General features: G+C 41.8%; 2 protein-coding genes across 2 annotated transcripts; both read right to left on the reverse strand.

The window, feature by feature from the left end:
• Positions 1-12,823: 12,823 nt before the first annotated feature.
• On the reverse strand, positions 12,824-13,904 carry LOC123513454 (arginine/serine-rich protein PNISR-like). The gene is made up of 2 exons (XM_045270614.1): positions 13,834-13,904; positions 12,824-13,736 (listed from the first exon to the last, which is right to left on the reverse strand). Exons 1-2 carry the CDS (start codon positions 13,902-13,904, stop codon positions 12,824-12,826), a joined length of 984 nt encoding a protein of 327 aa, XP_045126549.1.
• A 6,463-nt stretch (positions 13,905-20,367) lies between these two features.
• LOC123513707 (vacuolar protein-sorting-associated protein 36-like) lies at positions 20,368-24,613 on the reverse strand. Its single transcript, XM_045271083.1, has 3 exons — positions 24,331-24,613; positions 21,142-21,211; positions 20,368-20,799 (listed from the first exon to the last, which is right to left on the reverse strand). The coding sequence occupies exons 1-3, from the start codon at positions 24,553-24,555 to the stop codon at positions 20,468-20,470; spliced, it is 627 nt and encodes a 208-aa protein (XP_045127018.1). The 5' UTR covers positions 24,556-24,613; the 3' UTR covers positions 20,368-20,467.
• Between the last annotated feature and the right edge of the window lie 902 nt (positions 24,614-25,515).

The raw sequence follows: 25,515 nt of genomic DNA on the forward strand, positions 1-25,515 counted from the left end.
GCGAATAATTATAGACCGATCAGTTTAACTAGTATAGTATGTAAGATACTAGAGAAAATCATTAAGGGTAGTATTTGGGAGCATTTAAATGAGAATAGATTAATTAGAGATACCCAACATGGCTTTAGATCAGGGAGGTCCTGTCTTACAAATTTGCTCGATATCTTAGAATATATTACCAAGGAGTTAGATGATGGAAATAGCATAGATGTTATATATCTAGATTTTAGCAAGGCGTTTGATAAGGTACCGCATAGGAGGCTAGTGTACAAATTGAGACTACATGGGATAGGGGGTAGGTTAGTTGATTGGATTAGTGAATGGCTTTCTGATAGGAAACAGAGAGTAGTATTAAATGGGGCAATGTCTGAGTGGAAGGAAGTGGTTAGTGGGGTACCCCAAGGATCAGTGCTAGGACCTCTTCTTTTCTTGGTGTACATTAACGATTTAGATATAGGAATTAGTAGCAAAGTATCAAAGTTTGCAGATGATACTAAGATAGCATGTGCAGTACAGGGTGAAAAGGACAATTACAGAATACAACGAGACCTGGACAGGCTGATAGCATGGGCAGACAGGTGGCAGATGGAGTTTAATTCTAAAAGTGTCAGGTTATGCATTTAGGTAAAGACAACACAAACTTTAACTATGAGATGGAGGGATGTTGGCTAGAGGCAGTAGAGGAAGGAAAGGATTTAGGAGTAGTGATAGACAGGACTATGAAATTTTCAAAGCAATGTTTAGAAGCAAGAAATAGGGCAAATAGGATCCTGGGTTTTATAAATAGAAATGTTAGTTATAAAAGTAAGGAAGTGGTGCGTAGCTTATATAATTCCTATGTTAGGCCCCATTTAGAGTATTGCATACAGGCCTGGTCACCCCACTATAGGCAGGATATCAACATGTTAGAAGCAGTTCAGAGAAGAGCAACTAGGATGATACCAGCATTAAAGCGCCTGGAGTATAGAGATAGATTAAAGGAATTAAACATGTTTTCATTTGAGAGGAGATGTATAAGAGGGATATGATAGAGTTATTTAAAATGTTCTCAGATACAAACTACATAGATGTGAGATCTTTCTTTACCTTAGAGGAGGAAGTAGGACTAGAAATCATGGCAGGAAGATTAGAAAGCAAGGCTGCAGGTTAGATATAAGAAAATATTTCTTTAGTCATAGGGTGGTAGACTTCTGGAATGCATTGCCAGAGACGGTTGTAAATAGCACTAGTTTGACAATGTTTAAAAACAGATTAGATAAGCACTTAAATTTATTAGATTTATAATTATGTATAGCACTGCATGATAGTTTTATAAGAAATTTACTATAGTTAAACAAGACATGATCCCCATGTATGGGGATCACAGATTGTAGAGGAATTCGCTACAGGACTTAGCCCTGTTAATGGGCCAAATATTTAGAATTAGTATATAATGTATTGTGTACTTGTAAGTGTATTTTTAAATACTGATGACGAGGTCGCTGTGCGACTGATACAGGATAACCTAGATGGGCCCTGGTGGCCCTTTGTTATCCTATTATTTATGTTATGTTATGTTATGTTAGGATGTCCACCCTGACGGGCGTGGCGCCGTCCTTCTTGGCGACCTTCCCAACGGCCACCAAGATGTAGGCGGACCTGTGCTGGCCTGCCCCGTTGCCCGCGCTGGGGAAGATGAAGGCCCCCAGTAGGCGCCGGCCTCCCTTCCCCCTGCTTCGGGGCAGACAGAGGGTGAGGCGGTCGCAGTGTTGCCAGATTGCTCTTAAGGGAATCGGCTACAAGTAGCGCTAAAACTGGCTAGAAAATGGCTAAATTCTTATGTAAATGGCTAAAAAAAACGGCTGTTTTTTTTCCGGCAACAAAAAGAAAACTTAATCAGAATGTATTGTGATTATGATGTAGTCTTTTCTTACCTTGGAGTTACTCGTACATGTCTTGGAAAATGATGCTGAGCACTTCATCGTCTTGTTCCTCAGTAGACGCCGACGACGTTGATGGCTCATTTGCTGCACTTGACGGTGAGTACTTTTGACTCGAGGCAACAAGATCCAAGACATCATTTGGGAGATCGTAAGACACACAGGTTTGCGACATTCGCTTCAGCCCATAACGTACATGCAGTAATGCGTTAGTGGTGTCTGCTTGCATTTTATTTCTTAATTTGGTCTTTATTATGTTCATTTGGCTGAAAACCCTCTCAATTTCTGCATTTGAATGTGGCAAACTTAGCACTGTTAGCGCAATAGATGAGAGCTCATGATAAGGGTTATTGTCTGAAGCGTCTTTGTACCTGTTAACCTCAGCCCAAAATTTTACAGTGTCTTTTGTTTCAAGCCATTTTACTAGGGTTATATTTGACCACTGAAGCTCAATTTTGTTATATCCTCTGCACTAACATTTAATAGTTCCAAGAGAGGGGCAATGGAGTTCTTTACCACACGGAGAGTGTTTCCAACACTGAATAGTGACATGGTTCTCAATACGCGCACGTTGTCTGGAAGCCTATGGCGAAGTTCTGTGATTAGAGTCAAAAGGAAATGTTTGCATCTTTCCTGTAGATTCCCCTCTAAATTCGGATACTTGTCAGACGAACTGTTGTTGGTTACGAGTTACGACTTCGCCCAACCCTTCCCTCGGCTCCCCACCTTCTGCTATCAACTATCACCACCGCCACAATTTCCCAATACTCATAATATAAAACATTTCTAACGATAATTTATTCCATAACCTAGTAATTTATATAAACAATGTTCTATTCACACGAAAATTTCTTTATCGCAGAAAATCGGCTAAAAAATGGCTAACTTTGGGAGGGCTTCGGCTGCTTTTTCCGGCTATCGGCTAAAAACAATTTTTTCTGGCTAGAATCCGCTAAATCCGGCTAAATCTAGCCGGAAAACGGCTAATCTGGCAACACTGGGCGGTCGGCGCCGCCACGCGGCCACAGTGGCCCACCACCTCCAGGTGGGCAGACACTTTCAGAGAGCTAAAGATGTGACCCATTGTTTACTTCCTTCTTTTGTTTCCTTAACTTTGATAAGAATTCAAATGTTTCCTCGGAGCAGTTTTGTCAAAATGTGTTGAAACAAGATATGACAGCTCAACTGCCGCCCTCACTCACTCACTCACCCACGCACTGACAAACAGACACTGAGAGACTGTTCAAAGGACCAGTTGACTGTCTGGCTCATTGGCTGACAGAGAGAGAGAGAGAGAGAGAGAGAGAGAGAGAGAGAGAAATGTGGTACAGTGGAACCATGCGCGCTTTTGGGGTCTGAGGGGTCTCCAAGAGCACGGGTTCGAATCCTGTCCACGGTCCGAGTGTAGGTTGGGCTTCTTCACTCGGGGCAACGGTTTCCTAGCGGGTGGACTTTGAGATAGGTAGTACCCGAAAAAGTATCCCCTTTAGCCCATAAATTCCCGTGAAAAGCCCACATGGTATAAGTAAAAAAAATAAAAAAATGAAAGGCACACAGAGAAACCGTGACCAATCATCTCTGTGGCCTTTAGATGTCGTTCAGATGGGATACACACGCACACACACACACGATAGCTCAGTGGTTAGAGCGCTGGCTTCACAAGCCAGAGGACCGGGGTTCGATTCCCCGGCCAGGTGGAGATATTTGGGTGTGTCTCCTTTCACGTGTAGCCCCTGTTCACCTAGCAGTGAGTAGGTACGGGATGTAAATCGAGGAGTTGTGACCTTGTTGTCCCGGTGTCTCAGTCCTATCCAAAGATCGGAAATAATGAGCTCTGAGCTCGTTCCGTAGGGTAACGTCTGGCTGTCTCCTCAGAGACTGCAACAGATCAAACAGTGAAACACACACACACACACACATACACATACACACACACACGTATACACAGATATATTATTATATATGTTTATTGACCACAGCTACAATTGATGTATATTGAAATCTTGTTAATACAAAGAAAATTTTCAACCACTGCAGTTTATAAAAATAACCAGTAATAACAAAAATTAAACCCCAATACTTTAAAACATTAATACAAAAAAATAATATCGATGAAATAGTAAAACGTACAGAGAACTTGATTCTTAGACAATATTATAGATGATATGTAGTTAAAACCCACATGGTATAGATAAAAAAAAATACAAAAAAACAGTGTAATACAGAAACAAATAAAAGTTAAAAGAAATATTTAGAACACTCTACAAAAAAACTAGCGATAGATGGTTTCAAATGACAGTTTTACGATAACATACAGTAAAGGAACATTTCAATTAAAGGCAGACATTGAAAATAAAATGCTAGTAACTAAAGAACGAACGAAAACATTGATCTTACTAACACAAGTTATCTAAATTTCCTTGAAAGATTAACATATGACATCAGTACGCTAAGTTTACGTTTTAAACACATCAGCAATTTTATGTATTGTACAACATCATTCACACATCAGTCTTGTCTCTAACGTCAAAGTATGGGCATTTTTTTTTCAATAACATTCAAGGTTACATACGCAGTTGGTCTTTAACAGCAGCAATGGATAGATGACTATAAAACATGGCCGCTGCAGCAACCGCAACAGTAACACAGATGAAGGAAATAAAACAAGTACAAAGAAAAGGAGACAGACCTTCCTAAATGTTGGCAGTATATACTAGGAAGATTATGTGCTTTTGGGATTTACTGCTACGAATTCTGATCCTCCGGAAGCTTTATGCTTCTTTTGTGGGGAGAAGTTAGCAAACAGTAGTATGAAACCCAACTCACCCCCAGCGTCACCCGATAACAAAACAGTGTCATGTTGGTAAACCTGTGGCATTTTTCAAAAGAAAGCTCTCCGATTAAAAAGACAGCTTTCCAACTAAAAAAGCAGTTCTTTTGTCTCATGAGACTGTCTCTCGCAGGGTAAGTGAAATGAGGACAGATATTATGGATCAAGTTGTAAATAAGCGGAAAGCAAGCAAGTCATTTGCATTTCAAGTTGACGACTCCGCTGACATCAGTGGGCAGGCTCATCTTGCCTCCTTTGTGAGATATATTGGTGAAGATGACACGAAGGAACATATACGATTTAGTAAAAAATTACAAGAGTACACACTATATAGGGGAAGACATTCTCAATGTCGTTAAGTAAGTGAACAAGAGCTCAGCTGCAAATCTCGCATGAGTAGATATACAGATGTTGCTGCCTTCATGACCAGAAAGGTGAAGGGTGTAATAGTAAGGATTAAGAAGGTAAATCCTGATGGTGAGTGGACTCACTGCATCATTCACATAACATCATTAGCATCAAAGAAAAAGAACTTACAATTGCACGGAATTCTGAATGATGCCACCAAAGTAATCAACTTATCAAGTCAAAAGCCGCTTAACAGTCGTTTGTTCCTTTAACTGTGTTAAGTCACCGTCATGAACAGAGGTTACAAAGCGCTTGGATATGTTCCTCTGAAAGGGTCTCTCTCTCTCTCTCTCTCTCTCTCTCTCTCTCTCTCAATGCAAGTGTCCTGCAGTTTAAACACACACGCGCCGGGTAGCTCAGTGGTTAGAGCGCTGGCTTCACAAACCAGAGGACCGGGTTCGATTTCCCGGCCGGGTGGAGATATTTGGGTGTGTCTCCTTTTAAGTATAGCCCCTGTTCACCTAGCAGTGAGTAGGTACGGGATGTAAATCGAGGAGTTGTGACCTTGTTGTCCCGGTGTGTGGTGTGTGCCTGGTCTCAGGCCTATCCAAAGATCGGAAATAATGAGCTCTGAGCTCGCTCCGTAGGGCAACGTCTGGCTGTCTCGTCAGAGACTGCAGCAGATCAAACAGTGAAACAGTGAAACACACACCGCGTAGTGTAGTGGTTAGCAAGCTCGACTCACAATCGAGAGGGCCGGGTTCGAGTCCCGGTGCGGCGAGGCAAATGGGCAAGCCTCTTAATGTGTGGCCCTTGTTCACCTAGAAGTAAATAGGTACGGGATGTAACTCGAGGGGTTGTGGCCTCGCTTTCCCGGTGTGTGGAGTGTGTTGTGGTCTCAGTCCTACCCGAAGATCGGCCTATGAGCTCTGAGTTCGCTCCGTAATGGGGAAGACTGGCTGGGTGACCAGCGGACAACCGTGGTGAATTACACATAGACACACACACACACACACACACACACATTCACACAGCAAAGAAAAAACATCATTATTGTTATCATAATAATAATGATGATGATAATAATAATAATAATAATAATAATAACAATGATAATAATAATTAAATGTAAGTAAACTTCCAGCAAGAAGGAAAAGTAGAAGTCGACAGACAGAATTAGAAGAGATAAATAATGTTCTATAATGAGAAAGTGTCCGACTTGGAAACATTTATTAACCCCTACCCAGGAAGGGACTCCGAGGGCGGTTTTGGTGTCACCATTATTATTATTATTTTTTTTTTTTAATTAAGTGAAGTGTGTGTGTGTGTGTGTGTGTGTGTGTGTGTGTGTAGTAAGTGCTTGTAGTTTTGCGTGAAGTTGTAGACTAGATAAGTTTATGAATGGGGGTGATAGATGGAATTATGTAGCTTTAATCACACAGGGACCGCCGCACGTGTAGGACTGGTGGCCTCTTGCAGCTTCCCTCTTTTCTTACGTTCTTATGGTCTTTTGCTCCTTTGAGTTGTGACACAAAGGGAAACAACGTTCAGCGAGTTCACCACTACCTTTGATGGTAAGTTCACAGCACCACCAGAACTGATCCAGATCAGACCTGGGCAGACCAGAACCAGTCATGATCAGAAGTAGTGCTATTAGAGTAGTAGTATAGTATCTATTTAAATTATTTAGTCGAATCAATATCTATTGTATTATTTGAAGTAGAAACATTCACTACTTGTTGTAGTAGTATCTGTTGTTATTATTCATTTTGTGCATGCGTGCGTACGTGTTGTAATATTTCGTTCCTCAAGAGGATGAAATGAAATTATAAAAACCCGAATGTATTATTTGTGAGAAAATATTTTTGTAAAATTAGTTTTTGGAGAAATAAATGTTTAATAATGTTTTTTTTTTTTTTATGTTATGTCCTATAGCGCCTGTAGGCATACTTGAAGAGTATGTGTGGGAAGCGCTGCTCAGCTTTTGCCCATTAGTGCCAGAGAGAGAGAGAGAGAGAGAGAGAGAGAGAGAGAGAGATGTTATTCTCATTGCTGTGATAGTAGTATGTAGAAGTAGCATGAAGTAGTAGTAGTAGTAGTAGTAGTAGTAGTAGTAATAGTAGTAGTAGTAGTAGTAGCAGTAGTGGCAGCAGCAGTAGTAGTAGTAGTAGTAGTAGCAGCAGGTGAAGTAATAATGGTGGTTGGTGGTGGTAGCAGCAGTAGTAGTGCAGCAGTAGCAGTGGCAGTGGTGGTGATGGTGGTAGCAGTATTATTGTTATTGTTATTATTGTTGGTGGTGGTGGTGGTGGTGGTGGTGGTGGATGGTGGCAGTAGTAATGGTGGTGGTGGTAATGGTGGTGGTGGTGGTGGGTTAAAAAGAAGCGTGTAGTGGTGGTGGTGGGAAAAGAAGATGTGGTGGTGGTGGTGGTGGTAGCAGTGGTGGTGGTGGTGGTGGTGGTGGTGGTGGTAGCAGCAGTGGTGAGTGGCAGTAATGGTGGTAGTGGTGGCAGCGGTGGTGGGGTGTGGTGGTGGCAGTGGTAGGTAGCAGCATGATGGTGGTAGCAGCAGTGGTGGTAGTGGTAGTAGTGGTGGTAGTGGTAGTAGCAGCAGTAGTAGTAGCAGTAGTGGTAGTAGCAGCAGTGGTGCTTTTTTATGGTGAGAGAAATAGTAGTAGTAGTAATAGTAGTAGTAGTAATGACAGTAGTAGCAGTAGTGGTAGTAGTAGTAGTAGTAGTAGTAGTAGTAGTAGTAGGAGTAGTAATAGTAGTAATAGTAGTAGTAGTAGTAGTAGTAACAGTAGTAGTAGGTGTAGTAGGGATAGTTGTAGTAAGGATTGAGTAGAAACGAACAAAAAAACACATATTTCTATATTCGTCTAAAAATGCAAACATCTCATTGAAAACGACAACCTTAATGCGGTTAAATTGAATTAGGTTAGGTTAAGTTAAGGCTAAGGTTAGGATCCTTTCACACCAATCTTTTTTTTTTCACGATGGGACACATGCAGCACGACATCCGCATGGCCCAATGACATGTGTGGTGTGTGGTGTGGGGTGTGCGGTGTGTGGTGTGTGATGTGTGGTGTGTGGTACAAGCTGTTCCTCTCAACATTTGCTGTGATGTCTGCCTGTCATGTTTGTTAGTATACCGCCACCACCACCATCACCACCACCACTATGACTGTCTTTTAGTGACAGACCACATCATAAAACTTATACATTTTGTAACAACACTGAAAAGATTGCTGTTTTCTTGATTTCATTACTAAGAAAACTCAAACATTTTGTGAGGAAACTTCAGATATCTCTGTTTTCGTACATATCCGATAAGAAAAACTAAAATTTAGTCAGAAAACTAAAGATATATTTTTTTTTACATATTTGGTAAGAAAATTCATAATTCTTGTCAGAAAACTGAAGATATCTAAGTTTTCTTACATATTTGGTAAAAAGACTCATAAGTTTAGAGAAAAAACTGAAGATATCTCTGTTTTCCTCAATATTTTACAAACAAATACCCCAATAATTGCCACACGAGGGAAACACTAGCTGCGTGAAGGAAGGCGGCCACACCACAGCAACACTTCACCACACACACCACCGTTGTGTGACATTGCTGCCGTGGTGATCTTGCTGGCAGTACGACAGGTTGTGGCAAGAGTCAACATTATGCTAAGCCGCGCGGCATGCCACGTAACAAAACCGGCGAAATTAATTAGTTTGAAGCAGTCTTAGAACATATGTTAACTTTTAAATTAGAGACAAGGACATAATACTGATAAGAGGCTGAGAACTACTATTGCTACTACCATTAATACTACTATTACTACTACTACCATGACCATAACCACCACCACCAGCACATCCACCACTATTACATCTTGTTGAGATATCTTAGGTATCTGATCGCCTTCGGACCACACTGATAGACAAGCTGTCGGTCTGGCACCTGTTTGAGCGCTGTTGTCTTGTAGTGGTATCTGCAAAACAAAAATCACAAAATCATCGGAAATTCTCGTTATGTAGGAAACTACCAAGAGGAAATAATGAGGAATTTTCGTTATCCCAAAAAATTCAAAGGAAAATCATCAAAAATGATCGCTGTGGGGAAAATCTGGAGAAAATCATCAGATATTCTTTATTAGAAGCAAATTTATTTTATGCAGACCATGTGATTAATATGTATATATGTTTTCAAGGAGGAGGAGGAGGAGGAGGAGGAGAACAAGGAAGAAGACACACACACACACACACACACACACACACAAGAAAAAAGAAAGAAGAAGGATTTAGAGCGAAATCTCTCTCTCTCTCTCTCTCTCTCTCTCTCTCTCTCTCTCTCTCTCTCTCTCTCTATTAATCTGTCTATCTATCTATGTATTTGTCTATTTATTTTTTGTTTGTTTGTTCCTTTGTTTGTTTGTTTCTTTTCATCTATATCTATCTATCTCACATAAAAAGAGAAAAAGAAAGATTCAGAGTAAAATTCTCTCTCTCTCTCTCTCTCTCTCTCTCTCTCTCTCTCTCTCTCTCTCTCTCTCTCTCTCTCACCTTAAACCCCTGGCGAAGTTAATGTAGTTTTTACTTTTGCCTTGTTTCTTCCTGTGGGACCAAAGCCGCGTCACGCCCTCAGGACTGACAAGGCGGAAGGTGAAGCTCTCCACACTCTCCCACTGAATGAGTGACGCCCGCTGAGACGATGGGAGACTCAGGAGACGCATCAGAAACTCCCACACGTTCGGCATCCTCTCTGCAACGGTTCAATTAGGTTAGGTTAGAGTGGGTTAAAGTTTAGCTTGGAATGAGTGTTGTGTTAAAGATGGATAGGAATGGATTGGTATCTCTCTCTCTCTCTCTCTCTCTCTCTCTCTCTCTCTACATGACCTTGTGGAACTAAATGTATAGAAAACTCGGTAACCATAACTCTCTCTCTCTCTCTCTCTCTCTCTCTCTCTCTCTCTCTCTCTCTCTCTCTCTCTCTCTCTCTCTCTCTCTCTCTCTCTCTCTCTCTCTCTCTCTCTCTCTCTCTCTCTCTCTCTCTCTCACGTTTTCTCCTTGTGGCTGTTGTTATAAGGTCGAATATTCCAGGATAATTCTTAAGAGTCTCCACACATTCTTGCACAGCAGCTGGGAGAGGAATTTCCTGCTCCTCTTCTCCTTCTCCTCCTTCCCCTCTTCCTCTTCCTCGTCTTCGTCCTCCTGCTCCTCCTGCTGCTGCTGCTCCTCTAGCCTCTTCTACTTCTTCTTCTTCTTCTTCCTGTTCTTCTTGTTCTTGTTCTTCTTTTTCCTCTTCATCATCATCTTCTTCTGTTGATATATGAAAAGTGATTGTGTGTGTGTGTGTGTGTGTGTGTGTGTGTGTGTGTGTGTGTGTGTGTGTGTGTGTGTGAGAGAGAGAGAGAGAGAGAGAGAGAATCTCTTTCTCTCTCTCTCTCTCTCTCTCTCTCTCTCTCTCTCTCTCTCTCTCTCTCTCTCTCTCTCTCTCTCTCTTACACACACGAAATACCATTCTTTAATACATCTTGTTCAAAATTTTTCTCTCTCTCTCTCTCTCTCTCTCTCTCTCTCTCTCTCTCTCTCTCTCTCTCTCTCTCTCTCTCTCTCTCTCTTTATTTATACAGTTTACAACATATTTACAGAGTATGTCACCACTACCTTACATAGCTTATAGTGACAACTTGGAGACTAAAGGTTACGTAGTTAATGTTGCCTATTTTAAAGCCTCACTCTGTCTACTTATATATATCACTGCTGTCTGTAGTTTATCAGCCACTCCTTAACTGTACATTTGAAGTTTTGTGTTGTAAGTCTGTCAAAATGATCACAGTTTTGTTCACTGGCTATCAGTTTGTTCCACAACCCCACATAAGTGTGAACGAACTGCCGTTGGTGGTGCCACGTCCTACAGCGTGGTTGTAGCAGTTCCCCCGGAGCTGAGGTGACGGCTCTAGTAGCGACCTGGGCCTGTCGGGGAGGCTGCCGGAGTGACTGAAGGTGCAGCACACCCTGCAGCTGCACCTTGAACATTACAGTGAGTCCCGCCACGTCACGCCGGTGTTGGAGACTTTGCAATGTTGGCTGGTGTCCGGCCTCGCTAATGAGCCTTGCTGCCCGCTCCTGGACCTTGTTCAGTAACTCCAGATGCATGCTGGCCGCGTCACCCCACGCTAAGCACGCGTATTCTAGGGACGAGCGAACCTGGGCCTTGTAGAGGACTTCCATTCCCCTGCTGTCCAGGAGATGTGACATCCTTCTCAGGGATGCCAGCTTCCCTGAGGCTTCCCTGGCGAGCTGCTCTATGTGGGATCTGAAGGTCAACTTCTTGTCGTAAGTGACCCCCAGCACCTCCACCTCGTCCTGCGGAGTCAGCGTGTCGCCTTGGAAGACAAGGCGAGGGGCGGTCCTGCATCTGGAGATGGCGAGCAGCTGTGTCTTATGTGCAGCAAACTGAACCTGCCACTTTTTGCCCCATGCTGCGATGCGGCTCAGTGTGGCGTTCAGCATGCTGACAGCGGCGTCTTCTTCCTCAGGTCCGTAGCAGAGAGACAGGGTGAGGTCATCCGCGTATGCTCTCGTGCTCGGGACGAGGTGCAGCAGGTCGTTAATATAAACGTTCCAGAGCAGGGGACCAAGGCAGCTTCCTGAGGGACACCCGCTCTGATGGGCTGAAGCCTAGAATCACGCCCATTGACGGTCACTTTGAAGTGTCTGTCCCTCAGGTAACTCTCGAGGAGATTAAGGAGCGGCCCGTCCACGCCGACAGCACGGAGCTTCGTGACGAGCGCAGAATGCCAAACTTTGTCAAAGGCCCTTCAATGTCGAGAGCGACGACAAGGGTGGCCTTGCCCTCTGTCCAGAGCAGCCCTAGCACTGGCCGCCTCCCACCGCCAGAGAGTTGCAGGTGGAGGTCTGCCTCCTCGGTTTCCTGAACTGAACTGGATCCTGGTGAGGACTGCCACATGGTCGGAGGTACCAACAAAGTCTAAGGGAAAGCACTGTATGGATGATCCCGAACGGTGTGTGGGGAAAGTGACGTGGTTGTGTAAGTTGTACACAACTTGAATGCCTCCTGGACCATGTGCTGGTTGAGATCACCCAACACCACTACACTATCACACTGATTGGCTGTCAACATGGTGTCAAGGTTCTCAGTGAGGTAGTCTAGCAGCACTGATCCCTGCCATGGAGGCCGGTAACAACCCACACACAATAATCCTTTGCCGTTACCGTCAATTATTTTCAGCGCGATGAGTTCAAGTTCTCTGGGCACTGGTGTGGGAGGCTCCACCACCTGGACGTTGAGCGTCTCTTTGTGACAGAACGCTACACCGCCACCCTGTGTCGATCTGTCTTTCCTTATCCAGGTGGAGTAACCTCTGACACGGGCATAGGAACTCGGCACTTTATCGTCGAGAAATGACTCGCAAACAAACACTAAATCTACACTATTCTTAATAATAACACTGTGAGTGAGCTCCCAACATTGGTGTGGAAGCCTCTCAAGTTAGTAGACAACTCTGAGCTCACTATTGGTAGGAGTGTAGCATCGCCGGGAAGTGCTGCTGTGCTGCTCCATACTGGAAAGCTGGTGCTGTGTGCTGGGTGAGGGGTCACGCTGAGCGGGAGACTGGGGGCCCTTGGGGCGCTACCAGTGCGGGCCCCACTCTCTGTTGAGCCGTGGGCTGCTGCAGCTGCCATGCTACACCTCTCAGTGCTAACAGCGTCTCCTAGCTAGTTTGGCGGACTGCTTGAACCAGCTCTTTCTGCCTCTCGTCCGCAATTTTCACTCTGCAGTAGAGGGAGGAGTGAGAGCGGCCTTGGCAGTAGTCACACACCTTCCTCGGGCACTGCTCCTGAGTGTGACCGTGACGCCTGCAGTGAGGACACCTGGCCTGCTGCAGCCTTGGGCCGATTGCCTCTTGTCGTGGCTGCTGCCCTGACTGAGGCGTAGTTCCTCTTGTTGCCGGTCTTCTTTTTTTCCTGGGTTGTCGGCGTTGTTCATTTGTTCCCTGGCTGCTGCGATGAGAGCTGTATTGCCTCTCAGCCCCACTCTCGTCGTTGGTGGCACTGTCAGATGTGTCCACGAGTGGCGGTGAAGATTCCGTCTCTACCAAGGTGTGTTGAGCGGAGGCTGGAGGGGACCGAGAAGGAGGAGGGGAGGATGAGCGAGTGGGGGTAGGAGAGCGGCTTGGCTGAGAAGGAGGGTGACTGTCTTCACTGGGCGTAGGCGCACGAGTCGCTGTCTCGCTCTCTGCTACAATATTGTGAGGGCGGGCGGTACATGCGATTGACCTCTGTTGTTTTTCTTCAAAGGTGAGGGTGGCAAGGAGAGTGTCTACAGTACTCAATTCTTCCACCAGCTTTCTTCGTCTGTCCACTAGGTAGTCCCTAATACACCTGTAGTTCAATTGTTTTTTTGTTGAGGCGAGGTCCCGACGAAGATTTCTTACCAGTTGTTTCAGTTCTTCCCTTTGTATATCATCCAGATCGTCATCCGATTCCTCTTCTGTGGAGTCCGTGGGGGGAGGGGAAGGATGGGCTGGATGGGCTGGCAAAGTGACACAGGGCGACACAGGATCATTAATGCCAGCCTTGACCCGCAGCTGTCCTGTGTTGCTTGCCACATCTATATTCTGTCTCCTCACTCAGGCAGACCACGTGAATCAGGTTAGGGCAACCCTGTTTGTTGCACCTCTTGACTGCCTGTGATGACACAGTTCGGCCACAGACAGCGCACCAGGATGCAGGTCTGTAGCCACTGATGCCACTGGGTCTTTCAATTAGGCTCTCATAACATTCAGATACCATTGCTGCTAGTGAGAGATGCGTAAGCAGCAACGTAGAGAGATATAAAGGGGGAGGGTAGGAAGGAGGTAGGCGTGAGGCGACGGGGGACCTAATCCGTTTTCAAGGTCACGCGGCGGAGTCAGGTCACACAGTAGTGGAGTGGAATACGAGAACTACACCACAGTATTTTCGTGTTTTTAAATCACTACGTGTGTATCACTGTAACTCACTATGGTTCACTGCACTGCACTTATGTTCCTCCGGCACTGATATATCCTGGCACCACTTAGAAGATATATGGCGCACAGAAAAAACACAAACACACGAAGCTCCCAGGCCTACGTCCTACCTCTCCGAGGTTCTCTCTCTCTCTTACACACACGAATTTCACGAAATGTCATTCTTTTAATACAGCATGTTCAAAATTCTCTCTCTCTCTCTCTCTCTCTCTCTCTCGACACACACACACACACACACACACACACACACACACACACACACACACACACGAACACACTGCCACTTTAATTGATCACATTTGGGCATCGCATATTGATTCAAATTTTACAAACTTCATTATACAGCTGACATCAGCGATCATTATCCAGTTGTCTCCAAATTTAAGCGCAAATATCCAAGGCAAAGTCACCCAGTGTACACTAACAAAAGATTCTTAACACCGATCGCACTAAACAATTTTGGTATTGAATTTCTGCAGGCTAATTGGAATCAAGTACTTGAAATTAATTGTCCAGATGATGTATTTAACGTTTTTCATGAAAAATTTAACACCTTGTTTCAAAAACATTTTCCACTAAAAAGAGTTTTAGTAAATAAAAAGCAGGAACAGTGTCCTTACATTACATCAGCCTTAAGGAAAAGCATACAAGAAAAACACAGGCTAGAGAGATTGTCACATCAGTGGCCTGTAACATTTAAAGAAGTTTATAAACAATATAGCAACAAGTTAACATAAATTCTTAGAGCAGCTAAAAATAATTATTACAAAAACAATTAAAAGAAACTCAAGGGAATCCTAAATCTCACTGGCAATCAATCAATTCCATACTTGGCAAAAATTCCCACCTACCAAATAAACCAAAAATTGAGTTGAAACCTTTTAGTTCTCATATTCCTAATAAATTTGATGATCATTTCCTAAAGCTTGGCGATAAGAAAACTACAACAGACGAGAATCAGCTTCAGTATCTTGTAGATCTACCAATATTTTCTATGTATCTTTCTCCTGCGACTGTCACTGAAACTGAAAATTATCTTCTAACCAATGATATGACGATATCTCCCCAAAAATATTAAAGTATGTATCGTCCCCATTATCAATACCACTAACTCACATTATTAATCTTTCACTGAACACCGGCATTTTTCCTGAAAAACTGAAAATAGCTAAAGTCATCTCAATACACAAATCTGGCAGTAAAACTGATATCAATAATTATAGACCGATTTCAATATTACCTGCTTTTAGTAAAATATTTGAGAAAGTCACAGCATTATGTCTGATAAATTATTTGGAGAAGAATAACTTGCTTTCGAAATATCAACACGGTTTTAGAGCTAAACATTCTGCAGAATCTGCAGTTATACAATTTACCAACATTGTCTACAATTATTTAGAGATAAAACATCACGTAGTTGGTATATTTATTGACTTGTCAAAAGCCTTTGACTCGTTAAATCATGCATTACTTGATAAATTGAAACTTAAGGGCATTAGAGGTGTACCTTTGCAACTTTTCAAAAACTATCTTAGAAATAGAACTCAGTCTGTATTCTGCAATAACCATTACTCCACTTCAGATATTATAACAAAAGGTGTACCACAAGGATCAATCTTAGGACCAATACTATTTCTGATTTACATAGATGATATAACTAACGCAAGCACAAAGTTAAAATACACTATATATGCTGATAAGGATTTATTTAACTTGCACACGAATTTACAAGCCGAATTAGAAAAAAAAATCAATCAATGGGCAAAAGCAAATAATTTAACAATTAATACTTCCAAAACTAATTACATTCTTTTTCAGAATCGTTCTTTAGACTATCAAATGCCCCCATTGTTGTTGGAGGGAAATATTGTCAAAAATGTAACTCATACGGAGTTTTTAGGTGTTCATATAGACAAAAACTTTAATTGGAGGTATCATATTAATGATGTTTATTTCAAATTATCCAGGATGTGTGCCATATTGTATAAGATTCGCAACAACTTCACTGTCGAGGCTCTTCTCAGTATCTATTATACTCTTTGTTATCCTCACTTTGTATACTGTGTCTCACTATGGGCATGTACCTGGCCTTCTTTCATCATCAAGGTAAAAATAGTCCAAAGCAAAATTTCAAGATGTATTTTCAACTTGGGAAAATTTGATTCCACTGCCAACATTTTCGCAGAGCACAAGCTTCTTAATTTTTGTTCTATACATAAATATTTTCTCCTTTAATTCATCTTTAAAAAGCTTGTAAACAGACAGGGAGCCCCAATTTTCAAAATTATTGGAATCAAGATACGGCACCAGACAACAAGATGTCAATATAATATGCCCACAGTACCGCACAACTCTTTTCAAACACACCATCTCCTATAATGGGCCACAACTATGGAACAACTTGCCAGTAGATATAAAAATTATTTCAGATAGTCCAGATCATTTTAAAAAGAAAATGAAAAAAACATTTACTTGCATTACAAAGTTCTTAGGGATAGGGCTGTTAATACATAGTTCATTTACTGATGTATGTGTGTATGTGGGTGCATGGGTTTGTGTTCTGATGTATGTGTATATGTGGGTGCATGGGTTTGTGTACTGATGTATGTTTGTATGTGGGGTGCATGGGTTTGTGTACTGATGTATGTGGGTGCATGGGTTTGTGTACTGATGTATGTGTATATGTGCGTTCATGAGTTTGTGTACTGATATATGTGCGTTCATGAGTTTGTGTACTGATATATGTGGGTGCATGTTTTTTTTTTTTTTTTTTTTTATTACGTAGGGAAGAGGGCCAGCCAAGGGCAAAAAAAAGAAAGTTAGAAAAAAGCCCACTTGAGCGCTGGCTCTCCAAAGAGTACAAAAGTGCCAAAACCGTCAGCCAGAATTAGGGGAGCAAATGCCTCGATACCTCCCTCTTAAAAGAACACAAGTTGTAGGAATTTGGAAATACAGATGCAGGAGGGAGTTCCAGAGTTTACCAGTGAAAGGGATGAATGATTGAGCGTACTGGTTAACTCTTGCATTAGGGAGTTGGACAGAATAGGGATGAGAGGAAGAAGAAAGCCTTGTGCAGCGTGGCCGCAGGAGGAGGAGGAGGCATGCAGTTAGCAAGATCAGTAGAACAGTTACCATGAAAATAGCGATAAAATATAGAAAGGGATGCAACATTTCGGCGGTGAGAAAGAGACTGAAGACAGTTAGTCAGAGGAGGGAGTTGATGAGACGAAGAGCTTTCGATTCCACCCTATCAAGCAAAGCTGTGTGACTGGAACCCCCCCAAACATGCGAAGAGTACTCCATACAGGGACGGATAAGGCCCTTATACAGAGTAAGCAGTTGGAGGGCGAGAAAAACTGGCGGAGACGCCTCAGAACACCTAATTTCATAGAAGCTGTTTTAGCAAGAGATGAGATGTGAAGTTTCCAGTTAAGATTATGAGCAAAGGACAGACCGAGGATATTCATTGTGGAAGAGGAGACAGTTGAGTGTCATTGAAGAAGAGGGATAGTTGTCTGGAAGGTTGTGTCGAGTTGATAGATGGAGGAATTGAGTTTTGAGGCATTGAAAACTACTAGATTTTCTCTGCCCCAATCGGAAATTTTAGAAAGATCGGAAGTCAGGCGTTCCGTGGCGTCCCCGCGTGATCTGTTAATTTCCTGAAGGGTTGGACGTCTCTGAAAGAACGTGGAAAGATGTAGGGTGGTATCATCAGCGTAGGAGTGGATAGGGCAAGAAGTTTGGTTAAGAAGGTCATTAATGAATAATAGAAAGAGAGTGGGTGACAGGACAGAACCCTGAGGAACACCACTATTAATAGGTTTAGGAGAAGAACAGTAGCCGTCTACCACAGCAGCAATAGAGCGGTCGGAAAGGAAACATGAGATAAAGTTGCAGAGAGAAGGATAGAAGCCGTAAGAGGGCAGTTTTGAAATCAAAGCTTTATGCCAGACTCTATCAAAAGCTTTTGATATGTCTAACGCAACAGCAAAAGTTTCACCGAAATCTCTAAAGAGGATGACCAAGACTCAGTAAGGAAAGCCAGAAGATCACCAGTAGAGCGACCTTGACGGAAGCCATACTGGCGATCAGACAGAAGATTGTGAAGTTTGAGACAGATGTTTGAGAATCTTCCTATTCAGGATAGATTCAATAACTTTGGCCAGGCAAGGTGCAAGCACAGAAGACAAGCAATAGGAGATTAAAGCTATAGGATGGCAGTGGTGCCATCAGGATTTGAGAAGTGGTTAGAGACAGAAGTCACGAGGAGAGTTTGAGTTTGAAAGATTTTGACATTTCCTATTTATGAAAGAGTGTTTTTAGGAACAGGCTGAATGTACCTTTTGTGGGCATGATTCCGGGCGAACTTCCAGCAGGAAGGAAAGGTCAGCACAAAGAGAGTCGATAGACAAAGTTGGAAGAGTTTGGGGATCCCAGGCAAGATTGTGATCGGAGGAGCCCAACGGAGATGAAAGGGTGACAGCATAAGCACATGTTGGGCGTGTTTCAGGAATGAGAACAATGGAGGATAGCAAAGTTGAAGGCTAGTTCACCAGGGTGGTCAGTGAAGGAGAGGAAAGCCAAAGCTGGTGGTGAACATTGAAATCTCCAAGAATGGAAATCTCAGCGAAAGGGTAGAGGGACAGAATGTGCTCCACTTTAGAAGTTAAGTAGTCGAAGAAATTACTATAGTCAGAAGAGTTAGGGAGAGATAAACAGCACAGATGAATTTAGTTTGAGAGTGACTGTTAAGTCGTAGCCAGATGGTGGAAAATTCGGAAGACTCAAGAGCGTGGGCACGAGAGCAAGTTAAGTCGTTGCGTACATAGACGCAACATCCAGCTTTGGAATGAAAATGAGAATAGAGAAAGTAGGAGGGAACAGAGAAGGGCTACTGTCAGTTGCCTCAGACAGCTGTGTTTCGGTGAGGAAAAGAAGATGAGGTTTAGTAGAGGAGAGGTGGTGTTCCACAGATTGAAAATTAGATCTAAGACCGCGAATGTTGCAGAAGTTAATGTAGAAAAAGTTGAGGGAGGTGTCAAGGCATTTGTGGTCTTCAACAGGAGAGGTGTCCGACCTGGGGACATTTTGGTCCCCTCCCAGAGGGGACTCCGAGGCGTTGTTTATTTTGGGTCCAATTTTTCTTTTAAATTTTGATTTGGAGTGAAGGGTGTATGTGTGGTAAGTGCATGTAGTTTTGTGTGAAGAAGGAGAGCTTTCTTTAGAGGGTAGGCTGTGACTACCCCCTTGAGTTGTGTGACACAAAGGGAAACATTCAACGAAATCACAACTAGCTTTAATGGAAGGTTCACAGCACCTCCTGAACTAGTGCTATTAGATCTCACTGGGAGTAAGTTATTGTTTCGGTAGGTGTCTACTACCTCCTTCTCCTAGTAGTTTATATATTTAGACATGTATATGTATGTTAAGTGTATGAAGATGAAGATACAAATAATATTTAACTATACCCAGCCTTGCAAATTTATATATATATATATATATATATATATATATATATATATATATATATATATATATATATATATATATATATATATATATATATAAATTCTTCCGTCAGGAGCCCCGGCTCGACGGGTCATGCCAATAATTTTCAATTTTGTTAGTTATGTGTATATATGTATATGCTGGCAATAAACTTTACTTTACTTTACTTTATTTTACTTACTTTACACACACACACACACACACACACACACACACACACACACACACACACACACACACACACACACGTCCGGTAGCTCAGTGGTTAGAGCGCTGGCTTCACAAGCCAGAGGACCGGGATTACGATTCCCCGGCCGGGTGGAGATATTTGGGTGTGTCTCCTTTCACGTGTAGCCCCTGTTCACCTAGCAGTGAGTAGGTACGAGATGTAAATCGAGGAGTTGTGACCTTGTTGTCCCGGTGTGTGTTGTGTGCCTGGTCTCAGGCCTATCCGAAGATCGGAAATAATGAGCTCTGAGCTCGTTCCGTAGGGTAACGTCTGGCTGTCTCGTCAGAGACTGCAGCAGATCAAACAGTGAAACACACACACACACACACACACACGTAGTGTAGTGGTTAGCACGCTCGACTCACAATCGAGAGGCCCGGGTTCGAGTCCCGGTGCGGCGAGGCAAATGGGCAAGCCTCTTTATGTGTGGCCTCTGTTCACCTACCAGTAAATAGGTACGGGATGTGACTCGAGAGGTTGTGGCCTCGCTTTCCCGGTGTGTGGAGTGTGTTGTGGTCTCAGTCCCACCCGAAGATCGGTCTATGAGCTCTGAGCTCGCTCCATAATGGGGAAGACTGGCTGGGTGACCAGCAGACGACCGAGGTGAATTAAACACACTTACCTGTTTCATTATCAATTGACAAATATTGTAGCTGTTGCTGTTGTTGCAGTTGTTGCTGCTCAGAATAGTAGTAGTAATCGTTCGCAGGGCCTTGTTGTTGGGGATGGTCGTAGTTGTTGTGGCTGTAGTAGTCGTCACAAGTGTCCTGTAGTTGTGCTTGTTGTTGACAATAGTAATTGTTGTAGTTATCTGTGTCTTCCGGTTGTTGTAGTAGTAGTTGTGGTTGTTGGGGATGATAGTAGTTGTTGTAGTTGTAGTCATCACAAGTCTCTTGCAGATGTGGTTGTAGTTGTTGTTGTTGTTGGTAGGATGGTCCACCTACAAAATTATATAAAAATACAAGAAACACGTTAACTACAGTTACTACCACTACTACTATGTTCTCCTTACATAACATTGACCACAACTACTACTACTACTACTACTACTACTACTACTACTACTACTACTACTACTATTACTTCTACTACTACTACTACTACTACTGTTACTACTACTACTATTACTACTGCCACTACTTCTACTACTGCTGCTGCTACTACTACTACTACTACTACTACTACTACTATTACTATTGCTACTACTACTACTACTACTACTACTACTACTACTACTACTACTACTACTACTACTGCTACTACTACCACCACCACTACTTACATTGGTTGTTTGCGTAAGGTTGTGCCAGACTTGAAGTTGGTTGCGAAAAATTCAAATCATGATGAGTGTTCTGAAAAGAAATAATAAATAAATCAGACCCTCTCTCTCTCTCTCTCTCTCTCTCTCTCTCTCTGGTTTGTATTATGCCATACTTTATAGTGAGCGTTCGTCACTGTGTGCGTAATTCAAGAAGTTACAACTCCCTGCCAAACACTATCACCTCATTTTTTTTGCACTCAACACGCATAGACATTTATAGCCTGTGAATGTGTGTGTGTGTGTGTGTGTGTGTGTGTGTGTGTTTCAGTGTGTGTGTGTTTCACTGTTTGATCTGCTGCAGTCTCTGACGAGACAGCCAGACGTTACCCTACGGAACGAGCTCAGAGCTCATTGTTTCCGATCTTCGGATAGGTCTGAGACCAGGCACACACCACACACCTGGACAACAAGGCCACAACTCCTCGATTTACATCCCGTACCTACTCACTGCTAGGTGAACAGGGACTACACGTGAAAGGAGACACACCCAAATATCTCCACCCGGCCGGGCAATCGAACCCCGGTCCTCTGGCTTGTGAAGCCAGCACTCTAATCACTGAGCTACCGGGCGTGTGTGTGTGTGCGAGTGTGTGTGTGTATCTCTCTCTCTCTCTCTCTCTCTCTCTCTCTGTGTGTGTGTGTAATTCGTCTGCTGGTCACCCAGCCAGTCTTCCCCATTACTGAGCGAGCTCAGAGCTCATAGGCCGATCTTAAGGTAGGACTGAGACCACATCAACACACAACACACACCGGGAAAGCGAGGCCACAACCCCTCGAGTTAAATCCTTATCCTATTTACTGCTAGGTGAACAGGGGCCACACATTAAGAGGCTTGCCCATTTGCCTCGTCGCTTACCGGGACTCGAACCTGGCCCTCTCGATTATGAGTTGAGCGTGCTAACCACTACACTACGCGGTGTGTGTGTGTGTGTGTGTGTGTGTGTGTGTGTGTGTGTGTGTCAGTGGTTGGTTTAAGCTTCAAAGGAAGGTGAACAAATACACACATTCATGTAGTTGCTATAATGGTTGAAGGTAGTACAGGCAACAGCTAGGTGCGTCTACTATGTGGAGCACAGCGGAATGCATTGCTGAGCTATGGTGTGCTGTGCTGTGCTGTGTTGTGTTATGCTGTGCTGTGATTTTATAACAGTACTGGTGATACTTTTCGTGTTCACTGTACTATTCTTTGATATAATCGCTAGTCTGGCATTATTAAGGTCGGCAGATTGTGAGTTTAGGCTGTTTACTGGGAAGTCACTACTGTGGGAGCAACTAGCCAACATTAGCTTTACTCTACAAGCAACACCAGCTTACTGTAACTTAACCTAAGCAAACATAGGTCAACCTAACCTAACCAAACCAGACCAAACAAACCTAAGCAGACCTAACCCAACCCAACCAACCCTAGCCTAGCGTAACCACACCTAAACATGATCCAACCAATCAAACCCATCCTAACCCAGCTTAGTTTAACCTAACTAAACCCTGACCATTACTCTCACCTGTACTGATGATGCACAGTGAACAAGTGATTGGTGCCGGTGTTCCAGTGACTTTCATTGACAACCTCAATATAATGACGATATCAAATGCCATACTAACACTAGTGAAGGAAATTAAGAACATTTCTGCGATATGAACAGGGCAAACACTTTTGTGAACCTTGTTAGTGATCTCTATGGCCTTGGAGAATGGTTGTGGTGAGAGGATAGAGCGTTTTCTTAGATTGCTTTTATGGTTTCAGTGAGAGATTAACAAGATATCTACATTTCAAAGCCTGCAGTTGAAGTGACGTGGGTTTTAAAGTGTCTTTTTTTTGGGGGGGATGTTTGTGGTTACAAATTAAAAAAATGTTTACATTCCAAAGGTTGTAGTTGGAGTGACGCTGGTTTTTAAAGGTATTTTCATGATTGTGGTGACAGATTAACAGCATTTCTATATTTCAAAGACTCTAGATTTTACGGTTGTGGAGACAGATGAACAAGATTTTTATATTCCAAATGCTGTTGTTAAAGTGATGTGGGTTTTAAGTGTTCATATATATATATATATATATATATATATATATATATATATATATATATATATATATATATATATATATATATATATATATATATATATATATATATATATATATATATATATATATATATATATATATATATATATATATATATATATATATATATATATATATATATATATATATATATATATATATATATATATATATATATATATATATATATATATATATATATATATATATATATATATATATATATATATATATATATATATATATATATATATATATATATATATATATATATATATATATATATATATATATATATATATATATATATATATATATATATATATATATATATATATATATATATATATATATATATATATATATATATATATATATATATATATATATATATATATATATATATATATATATATATATATATATATATATATATATATATATATATATATATATATATATATATATATATATATATATATATATATATATATATATATATATATATATATATATATATATATATATATATATATATATATATATATATATATATATATATATATATATATATATATATATATATATATATATATATACATATTCCAAAGACTGTATTTGAGGAGATATGGGCTTCAGATGTGTTTTTATCGTTGCGGTTACAATTTAATAGCATTTCTAAATTCTAAAGGGTTCTAGTTTCTAAAAGGTCCTATCTAAACTGAAGATAATTTTCAAGAGTGTTTTTCCGGTTGTGTTGATATATTGATAAAGACTGTAGTTGAAGTGACGCGGATTTTTAAGGGTATTTTTGGGGTTATGGTGACAGATTAGCAACATTTCTACTGTCTGAACAGGAGAAAAACTGATGGGAACCGGATAGTGTTCTTTATGGCCTTGAAAAACAATCGTAGTTAGAGAGAAGAGCGCCGGACACACGGTTGGAAATGTCACCTTATAGAAACAAATATCGACGGCATTAACCCCTATGGGACGCCCCGCTCTCAGGACAACCTCTAGAACACACTAATTAATTCCTCTCTCTCTCTCTCTCTCTCTCTCTCTCTCTCTCTCTCTCTCTCTCTTACCTTCAAAATTTGAGCAGTTCCTTCTCTTTCTTTTATTTCTGTTATTCCTCTACGTTGTCTTCTTCCTTCTCCCTCTTCCTTGTCGTATATGTATGTGTTCAGCATATCAGCCATGTTGGTTTCTTCTCCCAAAGTACATGTAGGGTTCAGAAAGTCCCACTGTCTCTCTTCTTTTCCCTCTATCTTTCTCTCTCCCTCTCTTCTCATTTCCTTTCTTGGGATCATTGTTGATGCTGTTGCTGTTGTTGTCGTCGTCGTCGTCGTCGTCGTTGTTGTTGTTGTTGTTGTTCACTTAGTCTCTCTCTCTCTCTCTCTCTGAAGAATTTCCTCAGCCTCCTCTCCTTATATACATGCATCACATGCACACACACACAGAGAGAGAGAGAGAGAGAGAGAGAGAGAGAGAGAGAGAGAGAGAGAGAGAGAGAGAGAGAGAGAGAGTGGGGAGAGTTAAAATACGTCTTGGCATTAATTAAAATACGTCTTGGCATTAAGAGAGAGAGAGAGAGAGAGAGAGAGAGAGAGAGAGAGAGAGAGAGAGAGAGAGAGAGAGAGAGAGAGAGAGAGAGTAGCATCTTGTAGCTAAATGTGTGTGTGTGTGTGTGTGTGTGTGTGTGTGTGTGTGTGTGTGTGTGTGTGTGTGTGTGTGTGTGGTTGGGGAGGTGTGTCAACTTAATCAAACCTATGAAAACTAACCTAACCTAACTTAACTAACTTGCCTAACCTAACTTAACCTAATCTGGCCTTTTTTTTTTATGGTATGGCCTATTGTGCCTGTAGGTACACTAAGAAGAGTATGTATGGGAAAGCTGTTCACCTTCCATCCATTAATGGCGCAGGTAATTTTATCTATAGTGGTACCCATATTAGGGCCCATATCACCATCCAAGCGCATCTTTGGAGTAACCATCTAGAGCCTGGATATTATTGGGACATGTAGCTACTTTAAACCACTCGACAAATAACAAAGCATCTAAGGCTGAACGCGGTGGGATTCGAGCCTACGAGTGAATGTCTGCCCGATCCGCTACCGTATCCATTATGTCAACGCCTCCTTTCATTGCTGCTTACTGTAGGATTATTGTTGATATCGTCACTGTTGTTACTATTATTACTATCATCATTATTATTATTATTATTGTTTTTATCATTATTATTATTATTATTATTATTATTATTATTATT

This window comes from Portunus trituberculatus, chromosome 36, assembly GCF_017591435.1.
Source record: "Portunus trituberculatus isolate SZX2019 chromosome 36, ASM1759143v1, whole genome shotgun sequence".
NCBI classification, from domain to species: domain Eukaryota; kingdom Metazoa; phylum Arthropoda; class Malacostraca; order Decapoda; family Portunidae; genus Portunus; species Portunus trituberculatus.

Excerpts from the sequence above, each read along its gene's own strand:
- LOC123513454 (XM_045270614.1), bottom strand. The coding sequence starts at position 13,904 with ATGGTATCTGAATGTTATGAGAGCCTAATTGAAAGACCCAGTGGCATC. Across the intron at positions 13,737-13,833 it reads GGCTACAGACCTGCATCCTG|GAGACAGAATATAGATGTGG; the intron begins GTGCGCTGTCTG and ends TGCCTGAGTGAG.
- LOC123513707 (XM_045271083.1), bottom strand. The coding sequence starts at position 24,555 with ATGATCCCAAGAAAGGAAATGAGAAGAGAGGGAGAGAGAAAGATAGAG. Across the intron at positions 21,212-24,330 it reads GAACTGCTCAAATTTTGAAG|AACACTCATCATGATTTGAA; the intron begins GTAAGAGAGAGA and ends ATTTCTTTTCAG. Across the intron at positions 20,800-21,141 it reads ACCTTACGCAAACAACCAAT|GTGGACCATCCTACCAACAA; the intron begins GTAAGTAGTGGT and ends ATAATTTTGTAG.